The sequence below is a fragment of the Martes martes genome (assembly GCF_963455335.1).
Source record: "Martes martes genome assembly, chromosome: 4".
NCBI classification, from domain to species: domain Eukaryota; kingdom Metazoa; phylum Chordata; class Mammalia; order Carnivora; family Mustelidae; genus Martes; species Martes martes.
Genome location: NC_137891.1, coordinates 164,840,588 through 164,862,533, shown reverse-complemented (window position 1 = coordinate 164,862,533; position 21,946 = coordinate 164,840,588). Strand labels below are relative to the sequence as shown.

At 34.7% G+C, this 21,946-nt stretch overlaps 1 protein-coding gene across 2 annotated transcripts in view; it reads left to right on the top strand.

The window, feature by feature from the left end:
- Positions 1-21,946, top strand: part of ZMYM4 (zinc finger MYM-type containing 4) — a 146,926-nt gene that overhangs the window by 80,351 nt on the left and 44,629 nt on the right. For both annotated transcript variants that reach the window (XM_080800227.1, XM_080800226.1), the window contains exons 3-7: positions 9,789-10,313; positions 11,990-12,051; positions 12,401-12,571; positions 19,381-19,465; positions 19,712-19,967. In XM_080800227.1, coding sequence (XP_080656353.1) covers positions 9,789-10,313; positions 11,990-12,051; positions 12,401-12,571; positions 19,381-19,465; positions 19,712-19,967 — 1,099 coding nt within the window. The remainder of the gene's footprint in view (positions 1-9,788; positions 10,314-11,989; positions 12,052-12,400; positions 12,572-19,380; positions 19,466-19,711; positions 19,968-21,946) is intronic.

Here is a 21,946-nt window from a genome sequence, read left to right as displayed (position 1 = left end):
ACTTCTGTGGCATTGTGCTTCCGGAACTATTACATAAATTACTTTTACTTTTATGATTTTTAAAAATTTCATTTTATTCTGCTTTCAAAAATAATACGCTTTGAAATACTGAAATATTATAAAAGCATGTAAATGTTTTACTTCATTAAAGTGTATGAGATTCTGTTATGTGATGTATTTTAGTTTTAATAGACCTTGGACGGTTTTTAGGTATATACTGAATGTATCAATTATTTTATTTTATTTTACAGAGAGCGGATAAGCAGGGGGAGTGGAAGGCAGAGGGAGAGGGAGAAGCAGACTCCCTGCTGAGCAGGGAACCTGATGCAGGGGCTCCATCCCAGGACCCTGGGATCATTTCCTGAGCCAAAGGCACATACTTAACAACTGAGCTACCTAGGCACCCCAGTTGTCTTTTTTGTTTTGTTTTGTTTTGTTTTTAAGAGAGAGTGCATGAGGGAGGGGAGGGGCAGAGAGAGAGAAAGAATCTTTAGTAGACTTTGTTGAGTGGAAGGAAGTCTGATGGGAGGCTCGATCTCACTGTCCTGAGATCATGACCTGAGCTGAAATCAAGACTCAGTCATTTAACAGACTGAGGCACCCATGCACCTCTGCATGTATCAGTTTGTAGATATTGCTGCTTTCTTGATTCTTACTTTTAGAGCGCTATAAATATCAGTGAACATTAAAAAAAGTAGTCTGTTGCCTTTAGTTGTCCTCAGTGAAGAACAAATGGTTATTTGTTTTATAAGGTGTTTTATGTGCTTTAATATCACTTTTTTTACCTTAATAGTGTACAAAGTAGACTGTTGAAGTTGATCATGTGTAATTTCTGTCAGAGGTATTTCAAATGTCAGCATTTGTTGGTCACCTTTTAGTAATAAAATCTTTTAGTCATAAATAAAATCAAATCGCTCTGAATATTCCCCTGGTTTCAAACTTTTTTTTCCCCCTATGGGAACAGATAAAAGCAAAAATTAGTGAAAGTAAGTTCTGTGAATCTCAGCTATGAGTCTCATCTCTCCTTATTGAATGTGTAAAGGTTACAATGACATACTTAAATAGTTCCACAATAACAGTGCATAATTAAATACAAACAAGAAAAGAGAGCTGTAATCTTCAGTTGGTACTTCTTGAGGGAACTCACTCATCTTCATAAGGATTTAACAGTCATTTCTGGTGTGGTAGGACATTCATTCGTTCATCTATGTTGATAGAAGATTCAGTGGGCTGGGTTAGTGGGGTGTTTCGTGGAAGAAATTGGACCATCTGATAAGGAGCTTGACTTGATGAATCTGAAGATTGCTTTCAACCTCTGAGTGTGGTGATTTATTATCTGCATAGTTTATTTATGGGTGGCTCATAAAAAACTAGAGCCTGTTACTCAAGGGGTGCTCTCTGGATCAGCAATATTAGCATCACCTGGGAGTATCTTAGAACTCAAATTCTGGCTCTCATCCTTGACCTACAGAATGAGAATCTTTGGGGGGTGATGTGGAAATCAGGTTTCTGTTTCCAGTAAGGTCACCAAGAGATTCTGATGGCCGATAATCATAATCATAATTATGATCATAATCATAATCAAAGCTAAAGCTTTGCTTTAGCTCAGTGATCCTCAAGCATATCTGTGCATTAGAAGCAAGATTATCTAGGGGGTGCTTGTTTTTGTTTTGTTTTTGAATTCTTTAAAGTGAGATAAAATTCGTATATAACATTGTATTAGTTTTAGCTATGCATCATATTGCTTGCTTTATGTATGTATTGTAAAATGACTACTGTAATAAGTTAATATCCATTGCCAGTTATCTAACTTTGACACATATAGAAATATATTTTACGTGGAGACCTATGTGTATACAAGTGTTTTTTATGGTATTACTTACTGTCACTCTGAATGATGTACTTTGTTTTCTATTCTAGCCTTTTTAAAATTTTTTTTTTATTTTTTAAGTAATCTCCACCTGTAACATGGGGCTCGAACTCACAACCCTGAGATCAAGAGTCATATGCTCTACTCACCGAGCCAGCCCCGTGCCTCTTCTATTCTAACCTATTAAAAAACAATTTTGTGGCCCTGGCTTGCTAATGGGAAATACCTGCAAGTTGAAAGAACACTGGATTGTTGTATTCTAATTATTGTCCAATTTCCATGAAAAGTTTTCTTGTTACCGGCCTATTAATAGCCAAGGTTGGTTTTCAGTTTAGTATTATATATATGAATTACCATTCTTTGTATTTACTGTTAAGTGTACCCTAATGAGAATCAGGGTCTGTCGATAAGGGCGGAAGTTAGAATGACTGTTGACAAGCGGCTAGTAGTTTCAGACAAAGCCACATAAATTCGGCCAAACCTATTTCTTTTAGTAATACTTGTCATAGTAATTGTATGATTTTAATTGTTTTTACACTAATGAAGTTTACTCTGAAAAGTGAGTTGTTTCTGTGAATAATTTGAAGGCTTTGGAAAAACTTAGTAGGTAAGTCAGTAAAAACATGGAGGTGCAAGTGTCTTTATTTTGTCCTCCTACTTTAAAGAAACCAAAAGAGCAGTCATGAACTTTGCATTATGAATGGGACTTGTAAGAAAGAACTCAGATGAGCATGCATCTTTTGCAAGTCTTAGTTGATCATCAAATGATTGGACAGTGTGCCTTAATATATCCCAAATAAAAATAAATGTTTCATTTTTTTTAATGATTCCTGGCTTTATTGGATTTTAACTATTAAACTACATTCTTGATCTTATAGTTCATTGAGGTTTTTATTATTGAGGAAATTGTATTTTAATGAGTCACAATGATCTCTTAGAAATACTCAAAATGAACCAAGATTACCTTGTTTTATGCTTATTCTTACTTGTTTTACATGCTTCAGAGTTTTTCTTTTCTTTTCTTTTTTTTAATAAAAGAGAGAAAAGCAACCTTAGTGTTCCCATCTCAAGAAATGATACCTTGTTGAAATGATACCATGTTGAAGAGAGAGAACCGTGATTTTTTTTTTAAGATTTTATTTGTTTATTTGAGAGAGAGAATGAGAGAGCGAGCGAGCATAAGGGGAGAGGGTCAGAGGGAGAAGCAGACTCCCCACTGAGCAGGGAGCCCGATGGCGGGACTCGATCCTGAGACTCTAGGATCAGGACCTGAGCCAAAGGCAGTCACCCAACCAACTGAGCCACCCAGGCACCTGAGAACCATGATTTCTAAAGTTAAAATTAGAATTAACCTTACTTTATCTCTGAAAATTATGCTTTGATTAAGAGCAAAAATGTATGAAGGCATCAAGTAATATATTGGCAATGAAAGCAACAGCCCTTTTGCATTGTTCACTTATGTGTTTATTGCATTTCTTGGTTGGTGTTTGTACCATCATTTTAAGGTATGTTGATTCTTAGGTATAGTGTAGAAATATCAGTATGCCTCTTAAAGCAGTGACTAAGCAGGAAGATCAGGAGTAAAAGCTGACCTGGCATCATGAAGTTAACTTGCAGTATCAAATGAAAATATTGTACTTAAATTGCTTAAAATAACTTTAATTCTCCTTTCACGAAGTCTTACAGCTTACTTGAATTTAATGTTAACGTATACTCTTATCCTTCACGAAGGAAGTTTATGTACTGATCGCATCCCCTGTTACACACAAATTTTCCTTCTGAACTCATTAGTTAGTATCTCTTATTGGATCATTCCCATGAGTATACTACAAGCTGTAATATTCTCCATTTTTTAAAAACAACAACAATTCACCAGAAAGTAAAAAAATAACAAGGGAAACAGAACAAAAATATAAAGTCAGAAAGAGTCTTTACTGCAGATTATAATCCAGTTTCTGCTTATTTTCTTTATTTTAGAGCAAAATTCTTTTGGAGAGTTTCCTGTACTTAAGGTTCCCCACTTCTGTCTTCTCTGGCTTTGTTGGGGTCAACCCACTCCAGTTTGCACACTCATTTTTCCACTGATAAAGCTCTTGTCAAGTGAGAAGTTCATTTCTGCATTACTAATATTAATAATCATTCCCGATCTTCATTTTATGTTTTATCTCAGTAGCTTTTGTTACGGTTGCTCAGACCTTTCTTGTTGAACTGCTTTCTTCACTTAGCTTCTTTGACATCAGTCACCTAGTTTTCTTCTTGCCTCATTGGCTGTTGCATCTTAGTTCCTTTTCCTGATTCCCTCCTTTCTACCAGATTTCTAATGTTGAAGAGGATGTTTTAGCTCTTTTCCATCCATAGTAAATAAATCTGCTAGGTGTTCTCATCTAGTCCCATTAGTTTTAAGTACCATCTTTTCATTGATTTCCAAATATACATGTCATTGCTTGGCAAGAGCCTCTTTAACTCCTCTTTTTAATGTACATCCAGTTGGAAGTTCTCAAAATTAACAAGCCCAAGATCAAGTTACCCTTTTCCTGTCTGTTCCTCCCTTAGTGTTCCCATCTCAAGAAATGATACCTTGTTGTGTTAACCTTTGCTTCTTTCATATCTGGCCCCTTATACATCGGGAGATGCCACAGACCTTTAAAACATACCCAAATCTGACTGTTTCCCCACATTCACCTTTACTACCCTGGTCTTAGCCACCAATTTTTCCTTGGATTACTGCAGTTGTCTCATAACTGTTCTTCCTGCTTCCATTTTTCATTCCCTGTACCATTTAACAGGCTTGAAGAAGTCATACTGAAGCTAGGGTGATCCTTGTAAAATATAAATCATGTTAATCCCTCTTCCAGATCTTTTAATGACTTCCTTTCTCACTTGAATATATTGCATTTTTTTTATGGTCTGCAAATTCATAATAAACCTATTCTCTGGCTTTTTCTCTCTTCTCGTTTTTTAGCACTCTTCCTCTCACTCATTCAGTTCCAGCCATATGGTCCTTGCTTTTCCTCCCATATGCCAAGTATGTTCACAGTGTCTAACAGCTAGGAGTCTTCCATGAGAAATTTATGCTTTCAAGTGTTACATTTGCTTCTGTGATCCTCAAATGAATGTAGTGTCATGTAGATTTAGGCTTTGAAAAACAGAAGCCATTTCTTTTGTTTGATTATTTGGGCCTTAAGGATGAGTAGAGTTCTTGTCCAGTTAATTACATGTCTTAATATAACTAGTACTTACGTTTTAACCTCATTAAGATTTGTTCAGCCTACAGATCTCTTGTGTGATAACTAGCAAAATTTCAAATTCAAATTAGATGTTTTGTTAAAAATTGTTGTCTCTGAAGAAGCTTTAAATCTCAAGTGCATTTTCAAATAAGGGTAAAAAAATTTGTTTTCTGTAAGTCATAGAGATATGTGCCTCAAAACTCAAGATGCAAAAGGTGTGCTTTGAAAAGTTGGTGTTTCTGTCTTCTAGCTACCCAATTATGATATTCATAGAAAATCAATGGAAGATATTTTTATATGTAAATAATTATACATACACATAAATTTTTAAAAGTAAATCAGTGATATCACTTAGATATTTCTACTTAATTAACCTGGGAAACTCCTATAAAACTACCTCATTCTGTTTTATGACCACATAATATAATATTGTAGGTATGTCTTGTAATTAATTTACCCTCATTGATGAATAGATATTTCCAGTCTTTACTGCTATGAATGTTTTTTTCATAGTTCTCTTGCAATATTATATCTGTAGGACTAATAAAACACTGTATATTGACTGTACTGGAATTAAAAAATGAATAAAGATTACATCTGTAGGATAAAATCTTAGAAGTTGAAATGCTGGCTTAAAGGTATTAGTATATTTAAAGTATCATATATTCATCTTCTGGTTCTTTTTTTAGGATTGTACTAGTTTATATTCCTACCAGAAGTATTGGATGGTAGCAATTCGCAAACTTTTTTTTTCTTTCAAGGGCCAGATAGTAAATATTTTAGGCTTTGCAGCTCACATATGGTCTGTGTCACAAATTCTTCTTTGTATATATATTTTTTGGCTTTGGGCCAAAGTCTGGCAGCTTTGGCCTATATCATAGCTGCTAGGCTGTTATCAAAACCTTTTGTCATTACAAACCTGCTATGTGAATGTGGTATCTCATTGAATTATTACTTTGCATTTCACTTCCGAGTAAAGCTTATCTTTCATGTTCCTTTTTTGTGAAATGTTCATTCAAATCCTTTTATATGTGTATTTGGTTGTTTCTATTTTTACTGAGGAAGAATCTTAATCTTTTATTCATTAGAGAAATGACCCTTTCTCATAGAATATACGATAAAATCTTTTCAAGCACTTTATTTTTAATCTTTTAGTTTGCTTTGGGTTTTCTTTTCCTTAGGAATTATTTTTGTTTGTTTTATTTTAGGGAGAGAACGAGAGAGTGCATGAGTGGAAGGAGGGGCAGAGGGAGAAGGAGAGCGAGAAGCAGGGTGTGGAGCTTGACTTGGGACTTGATCCCATGACCCTGAGATCATGACTCAAAATCAAGATTTGGATGCTCAGCTGACTGAGCTACCCAGGCACCGCTAGGAATTTTTTTAGTCACATTTGACCTGTTAATTGTTTTACTCAATAAATTACTTGGTATTTTTTTTTTTAAAGATTTTATTTATTTATTGGACAGACAGAGATCACAAGTAGGCAGAGAGGCAGGCAGAGAGAGAGAGAGAGGAGGAAGCAGGCTCCCTGCTGAGCAGAGAGCCCGATGTGGGACTCGATCCCAGGACCCTGGGATCATGACCTGAGCCGAAAGCAGAGGCTTTAACCCACTGAGCCACCCAGGTTCCCTACTTGGTATTTTTTTAAGATTTTATTTATTTATTTGACAGAGAGAGAGATCACAAGTAGGCAGAGAGGCAGGCAAAGGGTGGGGGGGAAGCAGGCTCCCCGCTGAGCAGAGATTCCCAACGCAGGGCTTGATCCCAGGACCCTGAGATCATGACCTGAGCCGAAGGCAGAGGCTTAACCCATTGAGCCACCCAGGCGCCCCAATAAATTAGTCTTTTATTCTAGATTTTGTGTCATTTTAGAAAGGCTTTTCCTCAGTTTAAGACTTAAAATAATTTTTCCATTTTTTTATGTCAGTATTTTATTTTTAATGTTTTTTTCAAAATTTTATTTATTAGAGAGAGAGAGTGAGCGAGCACACTTGTGAGAGTGCAGTAATGGGGGGTGGGGCAGAAGGAGAGGGAGAAGCAGACATCCTGATGAGCAGGGAAACCTAGTGCGGAACTTGATTCCAGGACCCTGCGATCGTAACCTGAGCTGAAGGCAGATGCTTAATCTTCTTAGTCACCCTGGTTCCCTGATTTTTTATGTTTAAACATTAAATACCTCTGGAAATTATTTTGACAGCAGTTAAGGATCCACTTTTTCCAAGTGGTACCCTTTTCTTCCAATACCATATCCTGAATTTAAATGTAGTGATTTTGAAAGTTGCTTGCAGTATTACTTTTTACTATTGACTTCTCATATACTACTAAAATTTGGATTAAGCTGCTGGCCATATGAAATGCATATTCTTTCATCATGAACTGTTACTGAGCATGTGCTATGTGGTCTGGTCCTAAGGATAAAGTGTTGTCTTGAGAAGGCTCTAATAACCCTAGCATTTAGTTGCTTACAGTCTGGTGGATTTATCACACCCTAAGTGTGTGTGTGTTTTAACACCCTACTTCTATATTTATATTTTTCCCTAACTCTTTCTTACTATGAGAATTTTCAAGTAAATAGAACAGTTGAAGGAATAGTACATTTAATATCTATAATGTTGTTCATGCCCTCTCATTTTCCCTGCTGTTCTCTGTGGTATATATGTGAAAGTAAGTTGTAGACATTTCTAAGGTTTAAGCATCTGTTGTTTGATTATTATTTAACTAAATAAAATTAATGATTTTCTAATTTTATTATTTGTCTGTTTTTCTAGTTCTCAGGAGGGGGAAACGTAGCTATCTTTTAATCATTTCATCCCTAGAACTTAGTGCAATTCTTATCACAGAGTGGTTTCCTAATAAATACGTGATGAATGAATGAGTACTTTAGCAGTGGGAAACTGTTGAAGAATTTCAAGGGGAAGGTATAATATGGAATGATTTATGGTTTAGAAAGATAATTTGATGTCTTTATGGAGGAGGACAACTTGAGGAATGTTTTTATTTGAACTTGTATTAGTTCGGACCTATGTGTAATCCAACTCAAACAAAAAGAAGAATTTATCCTGGATCATGGAATCCAAGGAATGATTTGAAGAACCATCCTCACGAAGGGTTCATCTGGGCTTCAGGAACAAATAAAAACAAGGCTGTTGGTACCATGAATATTTTGTCTTTGCTTCATTCTGTTTTTTATTAGGTCCAGTTTGCTTGTGCTTGGATCACTTAATGTGCTTTAGGGATAGGTCTAGCAAGAATATGGTTGCTTCCTATATGTCATGTAGATGTCCACAGATGTTGAGCGTTGGAGTAGTGCCATGCGGTGAAGATTGGAGAGATATTAAGTATTACAGTTGATAGAATTTGTCCAGAGGGAAGGAGAATTGGACTGATTCTGTTTTCATAAGCAAACTGCTGTCCTGGTGATGCTGTTAATTAAGTGACAGAAATACAGGAAGAGTATGCTGGAATGGGAACATGATGAGCTTGGTTTTAGAAGTACTAAGTTGGAGATCCCTGGGGTTTAGAGGAGCTAGGTGAATGTAGAGATCTGAATCTTGGAAGAAAGGTATAAGCTAAAGTGCTTAGGAAGTTCACAGCAAAGGTGAAAGCTATGGGGGTAAATTAATCAGTTCCGAGTGTATAAAATGAGAAGACAGCTGGCATATTGAGGGCATCAACAGAGGAAGAGGTAGTATGAAATAGATTAGTTAGAAAGATAGGGCGAAATATAGTGTCATAGAAACTAAAGGCCTTTATTCCAGGAGGCATATGCCATATGACGATTGAAAAAAATCAGTTGGATTTGACCATTAGGAAATCACTGAAGATCTTAATGAGAGCAGTTCCAGTGCGAAGTTGGGACCGAAGTTGCATTAAGTTCAAAGGATTAATGACTGGGAGACAAAGTAGAAACAAACCAGTGTAGACTTTTTTTCTAGAGGATTGACTGTGAAGGAGAGCTGAATAAGGGCTGGGAGATTTTTTAGTTTTATTTTGGAATGGGAGAGATATGAATATGTAGTTTCAACCGGTAAATAGTTTTTAAATTCTGGCTTGGATAAATTTTATACTCTGTGTTTAAATATTTACCGTTGTAAACATTACCTGCTGTCTTTATTAGAGTTAAACCAGAGACAGTGAGACTTTAAGACCAGAGACCTGGGTTCTAGTCTCACTTCCCCAGAATAATCACTATAATAATTAAAACTATCACTTTTCTGTTCCTTCTGTGTATCAGTCACTGTGTTAAAAGGCCTTTTATAATACTATCATTAATCCTCACCACAAATTAATCTCTAAGGTGAGTATTGTACTGTTTGATAGATAGACCTGAGAGTTTACTTCTCAGGATCACATAAAAGATTTTTAGTGATCACACTATGATTCCAGCACAGATATGTCTGATTTTGAAGTTGGTTCTCTCTCTCTCTCTCTTTTTTTTTTTGTATTACATTGCCTCCTTTCTAACCTAATACAGCTTATCAAGTTTTAGGTCCCTGTTTCCTTTTCTTTCACATTAGGGTAGTCGTATCTGTCACACCTATATCAAAGTACTAAATGAATACTGTGCTATTATTTTTCTTATATTTTGTTTGAAAAGAAAAATTATGTATTTGGTTAAGTACCAGACAGACCTTATAAATGTGGTCATCTTTAGCACTATCGTTTGTCTAAACAGTATTTTACTTTTTAAGGTGGTGGTATCATGGATACAGAAATGTCTGAAGATATAGACCACAACTTAACTCCTACCCTTGACAGCATGTCTTATGGAATGCCGAATCAAACAGGATCTGAAAATTCATTGCTGGATGAAGATGATTATTTTTTGAACTCTGGGGATCTTGCAGGAATTCCAGTCGTTGGTAGTGACAATGAGGATGAACAGGATTTTAGTTCAAAGGACAATCTTGTTTCTTCAATTCATACTGATGATAGCTTGGAAGTAGAGAGAAGAGTCACACAACATGAATCAGACAATGAAAATGAAATACAAATTCAAAATAAATTAAAAAAAGACTTTCCTAAACAGTTTGATCAGGTTTCTATCTTTAAGTCAATACGGAAAGATTTTAGTCTAGTAAGAGAAAACAGCAAAGAGACATTTTCTGGAAAGGAGAAAAATAGAGACCTAACTTATCATGAACGTGAAAAACGGTTGGATAAACCCCATAAAGAGTTGGATTCAAGGTTGAAAAGCAGTTTTTTTGATAAAGCAGGTAATAATTGTTGGAATAGAGCCATAAAACACAATAAATAACAACGTACTGATAATAATATAACTTTTATTACTTGTGATGCTAAGCGAAATATGAACAGTTAAATTCATTGTAAGCTTGTCATTTTTCTTTTATCCTTGTTCTTTGCAGAGTGACTGAATTTCTCCCAGTAACTTTTGGTAATGGTAAAAATGATTGAAAAATAGCTCTAAACCTCATTTCTCCCTTCCCTGGTTGCAATATTTTGATGAGAAGGCAAGATACTCAAGTCACCTGTTCATTTTCTTTGGTTGAACATTGGAACCTGAAGTTGGATTTAACTTCTTTGTGCTGTAAGCACTAATTCAAACTGCTGTCCCACAAATTAGTCCAACTTAGGGAGGGTTTTTCTATTTGATAACATTTCTATTGTATGTTTTAGAAGTTTCTCGAGGCCCTCTCTTGAGCCTCTTTGCCCAGTGTACCCTATACTGTAGCTCCAGTTCCATTCTTGAATATGTCACATATTTTCCTATTTCTCTGCCTTCTTTTCGCCCTGCTATTCCATTTGTCTGTATGTCTTTTCCTTTCTTTGTATATATGCCTGTAAGAGTACTTCTCTCCAATAGTACCTAAGTCAAAAACCTCTTCTACTCTGTAGTCATCCCTAACCTCTCTACATGAAGAATGAATTATTTATCTGTATTTCCATAGCATTTTGTTTATACTTCATTATTTGTAGTCCTTATAGTATTATACTTCTATATTTGTTTTGCCTTACTTACTAGCGTAGGAGTTTATTGAGAACCAGATTGTGTCTTATTCATCTTTGTATTCTTGGGGCCTAACCTGGTGTAGGGAAAATAGTAATATTAACAAATGTTTAATAGATGTGAAGGAAAGCAAAGTATAATATAACAATCCTTATATTTTTTCTGACAATGCTGGGAACATATGGTAGAAAGAACAAACTAGTATCATTAAAAAAGAACAATTAATTTACGTATCTATTATGTACTGGACTGTAAAGGGTATAGTAATATTTTTCACTATATATTATTCAATATATATATTTGATATTCCTACAGGGGATAAATTATGAGGGTATTTATCCTCAAGGAACATAATGTCTAGTAGTAGAAGGGGTAAATCAAGTAGTAGAAGTATCAGTGACCAGTTGAATAGCACAAGATTTAATTTATAATTAAAGGCAATAGCAGACAGATTTTTTTATAAGATTTCTTTCAAAGAATTGAAACAGTGCTTTAGGTGTTTTTAGAAAAAAGCTGATTTTTTAACTCAGTGGTCAGTAAAGATTTATAGAGGACAGGTGGATTTTGAACTGAGGAGAATCTGGAAGACCGTATAGGGATTAAGATAGATAGCGGGGCCTTGAAATGATATTAGCAGAAATGGACAAGAACAAACACAAGTAGTTTTCAGAGCATAGTGATTAAAGTAACACTTTATTTAGGTTTGAGCAAGCAAGCAAGCAAAAAGATGAGGCTAAAAGTAAAGTGGGGCCAGGCTTTTGAGTGAAGCTATCTTTTGGGTATTTTGGGGGACCCATTTCATTCTAATAAGCATCTTTATTGGACAAGAGAGGTGATTATCAAATGACAGCTTTTTAGGTCACTCTTTATAAGATTTGTTATTCATATACATGTGTTTGTTTTGTTTTTTTTTTCCTTCAATAGCTAATCAAGTTGAAGAAACATTACATACCCATTTACCACAAACCCCAGAAACAAACTTTAGGGTAAGTTTTCAGTGTGTATGTAGATTGCTGTAACTGTGGCAAGTGTCAAAGTTTTCTTTATGTCATTTTCTAAACTGTAACTATATGTGTTAGGTAGAGCACTGGTTTTTTAAAAAATTTGCTTTATTATTTGGTAAGGACATCTTTGAAGGTGTTCTAAGAAGCCTCAGATCCTAGTTTCTTTATTGTGTTTGATATTTAGATAGATCACATTTACTTTTAGGCATAGGGACTCTAAGGAATATCCATAGAGTTCTTCATTTCCAATGAGCTTATCTTTGGGTGTTGAACCTGAAGAGGAATAATTTTTAAATCTGAATATTTATTAATCCTTTATATTGTGTTTTAGGATTCCAGCTATCCATTTGCCAATAAAGAATCCATTGGTTCGGAACTGGGGAATTCCTTTGCATCAAATATTAGAATTAAAGAAGAACCTTTGGATGATGAGTATGACAAAGCAATGGCACCACAGCAGGGACTACTAGACAAAATAAAAGATGAACCTGACAATGCTCAAGTAAACATTTCACCTTTACTTTCCCCCTTCTTTTTGTTCCACACATGAATTACTCATTTGAGAGAGGAAGTTCTTGATTAAGAAGTGAAGTAGTTTGTTGACAGTGTGAGAGGAGACTTTCAATAAAGGTTGAGGTAATTTGAATTATCTTGTGAGAATAATGCTAAGGAATCAAGAATTATATGAAACTTTTCCCGAGTGGTAATTTAGGCTTTTAATCCACTTTGTTCTTTAATATCACTGTTGTGTGATTTTTACAGTTTCGGTGCAGGACTAGAGAAAGTGAATCTTCAAGGATTTGAGGGTGATAAGTAGGCATGGTTGAAGGTTTCTGGTTGTTTATGAGTTTATGTTGTGATTGAGTTTATACTAAGCCTTTTGCAGTTATTGCTAATGAAGTACAAGCTCTATATGGATTTAAGGGTTGTGGGGGGAGGAATTAATGGATAGGTTACCTTTGAAAGAGTTGTTTGAAGAACCAGTTAATTTGATCAGTGGATAGAAGGTAAAGGAGGCTTTGGTGGGTGAAATGGGATTCCAAATTTCAGACTTCTAATTAATCAGGAGGATCAAGTTCTGCTATTTCAAGACTGCTCTGGAGGTAAAAGTTAAAGAGATCCTATAACTGAAGTCCTGAAATCAGTGAAGATATCCATGTAGTTAATGATGTTACAGTAGCTAGAATAGAAGAAAAAAATTATGTTAGGTGCTGTTATCATTTTGGAGTATATGAAGGGACTGAGGGATGAATACACAAAGTCAGCAATTATTTGAGAGTGTCTATGTTTTACACACATGGCATTAATTCAGAGGCTGAGAAATAAAGGTAGCATGAGTTATTTCTCTGAAATCACATTTGATCTGGAGAAAGGTTATCTTTCCATATGTCTCTTTGGAAGGCTGAGAATGTGAGACTTCTGTAGAAGAGGTATTTTCATTCAGATGTCTGTAAGCACAGTTTCCCAACCTTGGCACTATTGACATTTGGGGCCAGATAATTCTTTGTTGTGAGGGGCTGTCCTGGGCATTGTAGTATTTTTAGTAGCATCCTTGGCTTCTGCCTACTTGATATTAATAACACCTCCCCGCCCCCGCCCCCCCAGTGTCTCCAGACATTGCCATATGTCCCATGGGAGTAGGGGGCAAAATTGTCTGCTGTTTAGAACCACTGTTTTATAGTAAGGAGTTGGAAGAATAGATACTTTGTATGAATCAGATTGATACCCAGTTAAGCAGGAATTTCTTGGTGTTCAGTGGAAGGTAGATGTATAGGATAGTGATGATAAAGATACAGGAGCTGGATGGTTATGAGTGTGGTGGCAACACAGAAGAAGATGGCAGAGTAGGAATATGAAACTAGTTAAATACAGGAGGGCAGAATGGAGATCTTGGTTATCTGAATTAGGGTTAAAGAAATGTACTGGTAACCTAGGAAAAGTTCATGTGACACTGTATGGTTCAGAAGAGTACAAACATACCTGTATATAGGGAAGATTTCCTGTCTCTTACTTGCCCCAATGTGAACATGGGAAATTCATAAGAGATCATAATACTGACAGGGATCCAAAGGCATCACTTTCTCTCTGTATGTGACCCAGTGGTATTTTCCTTAGGATGGAAAGGCAGTTATTGCAAAGACCAAATAAATAACCTTCAGGGAAGAGTGCATCAGGGAGGATTATTTGTATTACTTTTTAAAAAAAAAACATTCAGTGGTCTGGGAATACCAGTAGGATGGAATTGTTAGAAACACATTTTTATATTCTATTCAGAGAGTACTAATGTGTTATAAAATTACAAATGTGAGATTTCATCATGATACAGGAAAGAACTTCCTCAAAGGCTCAGCACCTGATTGATTGGACTCTTCAGAACCAAGCAGGAATGTGTGTAGGTCCTGGGCATAAGGTCCAGAGGCATTCTTTACCCTGACACTATAATAGGCAGTCCCAGGATGTTAGTAAACCTAGGTTAATAAACCTAGGTTTTCTCTGAGAAATCCTTTCTGTTATTACCACATCAATTCTGTGGGATCAGACCTTTTATAATTCTTCTAGAGATCCCTCTGGGGACCTTCTGTTAAACTATAGATACGTGGTCTTTCTTTTCTTTTCCCTCTTTCCTTACTTTTCCTTTCCCCTCCTTCTTTCCCACCCCTTTTCCTCTCCCTTCATTGTCCTATTCTTTTAAGGTATTTCTCTATCATATCATTGGAGTCTGTATTTTTTGCTGTTCAGTACTGCCTAATGCGTTATCACTCTTACTCACTTCCCATAGACTGGAAAAGGGAGTTCCAATGTATTATTTTAATAGTCTCTAAAACAGTACTGTTAACCTAACTCTCATAAAATACTGATGGGTTTAATGGTTGCCGTCACGCTTTACTTTGGACTATCAGTCGCTAGTAGTAAACTTTTCTCGTGATTTAGTAAGATCATAGCTTTAGCTCATTCCCGCTTTGTCAAACCTCCTTTGGATTTTCTCTTTGCTTAACTTGTAGTTTTGTTTTCAGCTCACTTCCTAGTTCTCCTTTTTACATAATTCATTTTGGTGTTAATTTCATTGATTTCCATACTTTATTTTCTTCCCAAAGTACCTAAGGTGCTGAAGTGTGTGCCTATATATTTAAAGACTTCTACCCATTTGTTCTTGTTTATTTCTTCAGTTTTGGTGTTCTGGGTTCGGTTGTCATTCTCCTGTCATTCTCCTGCCTCTGTTATTGACATAATATCATTTGGCTTCCAGTTTCATTTCTTTGTTCAAATTTCCATTGCATGTTACTATATTTTCTATAATATTTTTACAGGTATAGATGCTTTTATGTGTACCATGCTGTTTCATCTTTCTTACATAAGATGATCAAAGTAGGTGATAATTAATTCCATTCGTAAATGAGGGAACTGAAGTTCATAAAGGTTAAGCTAGTTACTCAAGGCCATGTGGCCAGGAAGGAGCCACTATGGGGTCATAATCAAGGTCTTACTATTATTAGTCTGACAATCTTTATATAAATAAAAGTTATTTCATTTTTAAAAATGCCTAGAGAAGGTTTTAAATAGAAATTTTAAAGAGCCAGAGACCTCATTTTTCCTTTTCCCTTTTTCTCTAGGTTTTAAAAGTTTGAAATTCAGTGAGTACTACATTTAAGTTAGGGTTTTTTGTTCTTTTTGCTCATAATAGAAAGCTAATTTTAATCTCTTGTTAAAGTAAATGGATTAGGATGGGGAAGCAAATCAATTATCAATAATAATGAGTCATATAGTTTTGGGAAGTGGAATGCATTAATTAAATGTTGGGGCTTTCTTTAGGTATGTCAGATTAACTTGGCTGAAGGTACTGGGTCCTTCATTTCCAAAATACTGTCTTGGGGTACTACTACAGGTCTTCCTTTATTGTAAAGGGAAGGTAGAGCTATTGATAAAGGATTTTTTTTTGTTTTGTTTTGACATCTGCTTTTCTACTTCTGAAAGTCTCTGAGTCATCAGATTTTCACTTCTCAAGTTATTAGTCATTGTTTATAATTAAAGGTTTATGAAGTTAGTCATTATTAGGGGGATACTGACATAAACATGATTCTGCCTTGAAGGCATTCTGGGGTATATAAGTAGAGTACTTAAGATATATACTTATTTTACTATGTTACAGAAGTAATACGTACTTAAGGCTTAAAGAAAAATCAGAAGTTTGGAATAATTGTCATAGACAGTGAGAAAAGGAGCTGACTGGAGACCATTAAAGTACTCCAATGAGTATTAATTTGGGGGGAGTTTCCTGAGATTAAAAATTTTTTTCTTCCTTGAAATTTTCTTTAATATACTGTATAATGTAGGAATGTCAGGATGAGTCAATATTAGGAAATCTTTTAATATATAACTTCAACTGGTCAAATAAGAGTATATAGGTAGATATGTAGATGCAAAAAAGACATCTCGTAATTTACTATTCATTTTTCATAATAGATACTCTTGCTCATGGTAAGGAAATATCTACTTCAGATCAATAACAATCATTATTTAAGAGTAAAATGATGAAAACTTGTTAATAATTACTAAAAGAACACAAATTACTGCTGTCAGCATTATTATTTAACTTGTTGGATTTTTGACCTGGTACATGTCAAAAATTAAAAGAAATTAAAAGAAATGGAAAAGGGGAGAAAAATTATCATTGTTTACTAGTAAAGATCTATTAGAGAATTAATAGAATTCATGGAAGTTTAATGAAGTAGTTGAATTTTAGTTATATAAAAGACAGCAATATTTCTGTAAGTCATTGTTTCTCAGGTAATATGAAAATATATAGTATTCCCTTTGGCAAAGCAACTTTAAAAAAGTACTTATATCAGGTAAAAGACAATTTAATAGAATAGAGAGACTTTTTAAAAATGTAAGGTATTAGTGATTCCTAAACTAAGAGAGAGTTTTGGTATAATACTGAAAATAGCAGTAGGTCCTGATGTTTTGAAGAATAAATAGGCATGTATGCACACAGACATTACACGTGTGTTCTAAAAAAAGTAGGTTGATAGTGGCGGACTATTAAATGGTTAGACCTGTCCCAATTAGGTTTATTAGGATAGTGTGATATCCTAAAATTAGGCTGATAATGGGGCGCCTGGCTGGCTCAGTTGGTAGAGTGTGCGACTCGATCTCAGGGTCGTGAGTTTGAGCCCCATGTTGGGGTAGAGTTTACTTTAAAAAAAAATTAGGCTGATAATGATACAGAATAGATTGCCATAAGACATTTTTAAATAATTTGTTATCTTAACAGTGAATGGAAGGAATTCAGTAGTTACTCAGAGAAGGGGAAAAAATGCCCTTTAAACATCAAAGTAAGTAAATCCCAGGTGGATTAAATTAGGAGTTGGCAAATTCTCAGCAGCACGCTGAATCCAGCCTGCTTTCTGTGTTTCTGTTTTGTTTTTGTTTTTCTGCACACTGTTCTTGTAAATAAAGTTTGATTGGATCATTGCTGCATTCATTCATTTACATATTGGGAGTGCTTTTGCTCTACCAGGGCAGAGTTGAGTAGTTGTGGTAGTATGGCTTCCAGGGCTGAAAATATTTAGTATCTGGCCCTTTTCAGATAAAGTTTGCTGACCTCTCGTTTAAAGGACTACAACTTTATAAGAAATCAAAGGAGTCACAAAAGTAAAAATTAGACTTTTGGCATAGAAATGAAAACTTCAGTACATAAAAAATTTAAAAAGTAAATATCGAAAAATGTTGATAACATGCTACACAGAGTTAATATTGGTACATTACAATGCTGTTTTTGTAAGTAAATATTACAAAAAGAATTGCAGATTGAGACAACAGTGGAGAAAGACTTTTAAATGGCTTTTTACACAAATTGCTAGAATAAATAAAAGTTAAAAAAAACTATCATTGTGTATCAAGAACATTGACTGTGTATCTTTTTACCTAGTAATTTCGCTTCAAAAATCCTTTCTTTAGAATGTAATGCTAAGTATGAGAGTATGAGTATTCACAGAAATGGTCATCATGGTATTTCTGATTATACCAAATGTTGGGAAACAAGTGGACTGACATTGGGTTATGGTTATATATTCTCAGTGTTATGTAGGACCATTAAATTGGAGACTGAGGCTAAAGGAAAAATCAGTAATATTGATCCTGTCTTTATTTGTATAAGTTTTCTTGTTTTGTTCATCATGAATTGTACATTTAAAAAATAATGCATTAAAATATTTATCGTGATTACTAAGATTTTTGGTACCTTAATTTTGTGCCTGAGGCAGGTTTCTCATTCACCTAATCCCAGTCTCATCCCTTTGTAATCTGATAAGTCTATTAAATCATTTATCTATCAATATTTCTCAAATGTGGGTAATACACCAGATACCTCTTGCCACAAAAAAGGAGGTTATATTGGAGTTGTCTGAGAATTCCAAGAAAAAGAGGTCTGCTGGGGTTTTGCAAGTTTCAACGTGATAAACAATGAGTGAAAATTAAAGTTAAACCTGCCACTTAAAGATTTCACAGTGAAATAATGTAATTGTAAAAACAAATAACAGCATGGAAAACTTGTAGTACAACTCAGTTATATGTGGTTATTCATGTTGAAAAATGTTTAGATTCACCAAAAAAGTCATTGAAATAAATACACATTTTAAAAAAGTATTCTCTCAGAATTCTCAGACTCCCTAGAATACATCTGCAGACCACAGGGTTTTGGAATCCAGCTTAAAAAACACAATGTAATAATAGCCAAATGTTCAGTTGACTCAAGTGATCAAGAAATTATTTTATTAGAATGATATATTCAGTTTAATTATTGAATGTAGTATGATATATTCAGTTTAATTAATGAATTTACTATGTAGAAAAATAAAGCCTCTGAATACAGGAGGGGAAAAGACTGGAAAGAAATATACCAAAAGAATAACAGTGGTTGTTTTGGTGTAATGGAAATCTGAGTAGAATTTTTTCCTTATTTCTACTTGTCTAAATTTTGTATAGTGTGTATTACTTTTATAATAGATAAACAGCAACTTAAAATACTGTAATAGTAAGAATTTTCAAAAATAATTTAAATATCTGGTAGTGCTACAGGCTATAGGCTAACTTTCACTTTTTACCTCTTATTTTCTCAGCATATGCAAACTGATTATACCCTTATTGCAATTATAGTTTGCTTGCTATTGTTTCTTTTTAATGGTAATGTAGTATGAACATTTTCTCCCTGCTGTGTAGCCAAAGAAAATGTGTTGAATGTCTGGATTTCTTTATATACAGTGTATTTCTTCTTTTCTCTAAGTATTTATTTATTTATTTTCTTTTTTGAAGGAGTATAGTCATGGCCAACAGCAAAAAACTCAAGAAGGGGAATTGAAAATTAGTGCTGTCTTTTCAGTCAGTGGCAGTCCTCTTGGTAAGAAACAGAACTGAGTAAATGCGTCATGTTTATTTATTCTGACCAATATGATGAGAAGAAGTATCTACTTGATTAGTAAACTAGGCAGTTCTCTGCCCATTTAGAATGGCTTTAATTGTATATTATGTAATTAGTTTTGGATTTCAACACTAGTTCTAGAAGAGAAAGAAAGGATATATATACTTAAAATTCATGGCAAAAAGTAAAACATTAATTTTTTTTTTTTTTTTTTTTTTTTAAAAGCTCCACAGTTGACTACTGGCTTTCAGCCTTCACTGGCGTCATCTGGCATGAATAAAATGCTTCCTTCAGTTCCAGCCACAGCTGTCCGAGTTTCCTGTTCTGGCTGTAAAAAAATCCTCCAGAAGGGGCAAACTGCTTATCAGAGGAAGGGGTCTACTCAGCTTTTCTGCTCCACGCTGTGCCTCACTGGATATACAGTTCCACCTGCCCGCCCACCGCCTCCGCCCACCAAGAAAACTTGTTCAAGTTGCTCGAAGTATAGCAGAATTCTAAATTATCTCCTTTGTTTGTTTCCTTTTAAAGTACTTTGTTCTTATCTGTGTATTAATTTTCCACATTTCCATGTTTATTGAGAATTCCCACAGCATGTTGCTGCTCTCAGTTTTGTTTTGTTTGTTTTTAAAAGATTTATTTATTTGAGAGAGACCAAGCTGGGGGGGAGGGGAAGAGGGAGAGGAAGAGAGGCAGAATCTCAAGCAGACTTCCCACTGAGCATGGAGCCTGATGTTGAGGGACTTGCTCTCCCATCCCTGAGATCATGACTTGAGCCAAAATCAAGAGTTGTATGCTCAACTGACTGATCCACCCAGGCACCCCTCTCAGTTTTTCTGAATACTAGGTGCTCAGCTTATTTTAAGTGCAAATAATGTGCCTTTTACATATTAAGAGATGTTTTTGAAACAAGCCTTCCCATCCTTGTTAGTTGAGATGCTTTATAAAGCAAAAACTATGCCATCATGTAATACCACAACATTTTATCTTATAGGTAATAGAAATCCACAGATATTTGAAGTTGTGTATCTTGTTATCTTTTCTTATCTTTAAAAGGTCTCCAGTGTATATATTTTTTATCTTCTCTAAACTACCTCAGAGGTTGCATTTTAGTGTTTAATATCAAAAGAATATGACCTTAGACCTTGATACAGTCATCCTGATATATTTGAAGAATATGAATTCATTTTGGCTGATTTGGTAAGGTGATCATTAGAAACCGCTTAAATAAGCCAGAGAAAAATGAATAATGCTCTTGTTCTAAAACAGTTAGGCCTCTATTTTTAAGCTACTCAAAACACAATTTGTTAATTTAGGTATTTGTATTTATAGTTCCTAACATGGATCCTTCCCTTTCTCTGTCTGGAAAGGGAAGAAGATGCTCCCTCTTCTGGTTTAGTTGGAAAAGGCATTTTATAGACTTGATAGAAATTTGAATGTGGTTCCAAGTCTTTCTGACAGTTATGTGGCTTCCTTTAATGTTTCATGTTTGATTTAGTTAAAACAGACTTCTTTATTTATACTGTTTGAATTATAAAACATACGTTTAAAAGTGTGCACTTCATTTCTATATTCTCATATACTTATTAGCAGATTATAATTATGTAATTATAATTATAATTTTTATAGGGTTTTTTTGGGTTTTGCCGTGAGATAATTGCATATAATAACTTTGTCTTATGCTTCTTTATTTAATTCTACTTTAGTGATTGGCACTTTCTAAAATTTTAGTTTTATTTCTTCTTTCATAATAATAAATATTTTCAGAGATATATCAGTGAATTTTAAAATGACCATAGAACACTCACAGAAGTTTTAAAATGTATGCCTTCTTTCTGTCTGTGTTTTTAAATTCTTGTCCATACATATTAATTCTTTTCATCTAAATTTATTATATCCCTTTGGTTTGCCTAGTGTTATCTGGAGATAGGTCATTTTCACCTACTTGTCATATCTTACCCATCTTGATCTTACATAGTTCAGTTATCTTTTAAAATTACATTTGTCTTTTGTTATGTTTGGTCTTATCCATAAATCTTCCCTGTTTTCACCCTGTCATTCCTTGACTCTTAACTGTTCTACCTCTTCATTCATTCACTTATTCTACTTCACTCTTCTACCTACTCATTCATTCACTTATCTGTTATGCTTTTTTCACCCCTTGTTCTTTTCCATTTGCCTCTTACTGTTCTCCAGCAGGTACTCCTTAACTGCCTGTCACCTCTGCCTTTTCTTCCCATTTGCTTCCTGACTTTTTTCCCCTTCTCATTTTATAGGATATCTTTGCTGTTGCTGCTCGGCTCTCACCCATGATCAGTCTTGATTTTCCTTGCATTCCGTTTTGCTTCCTGAACTAATCTTTCATTTCCTTTTTACCACTTTACCCTACCTACCCTTGTTTTCCTCTTTTCTTCTTCTTCTTTTTTTTAACCCCCTTAACATTGGCTTGAATTCATGACCTTG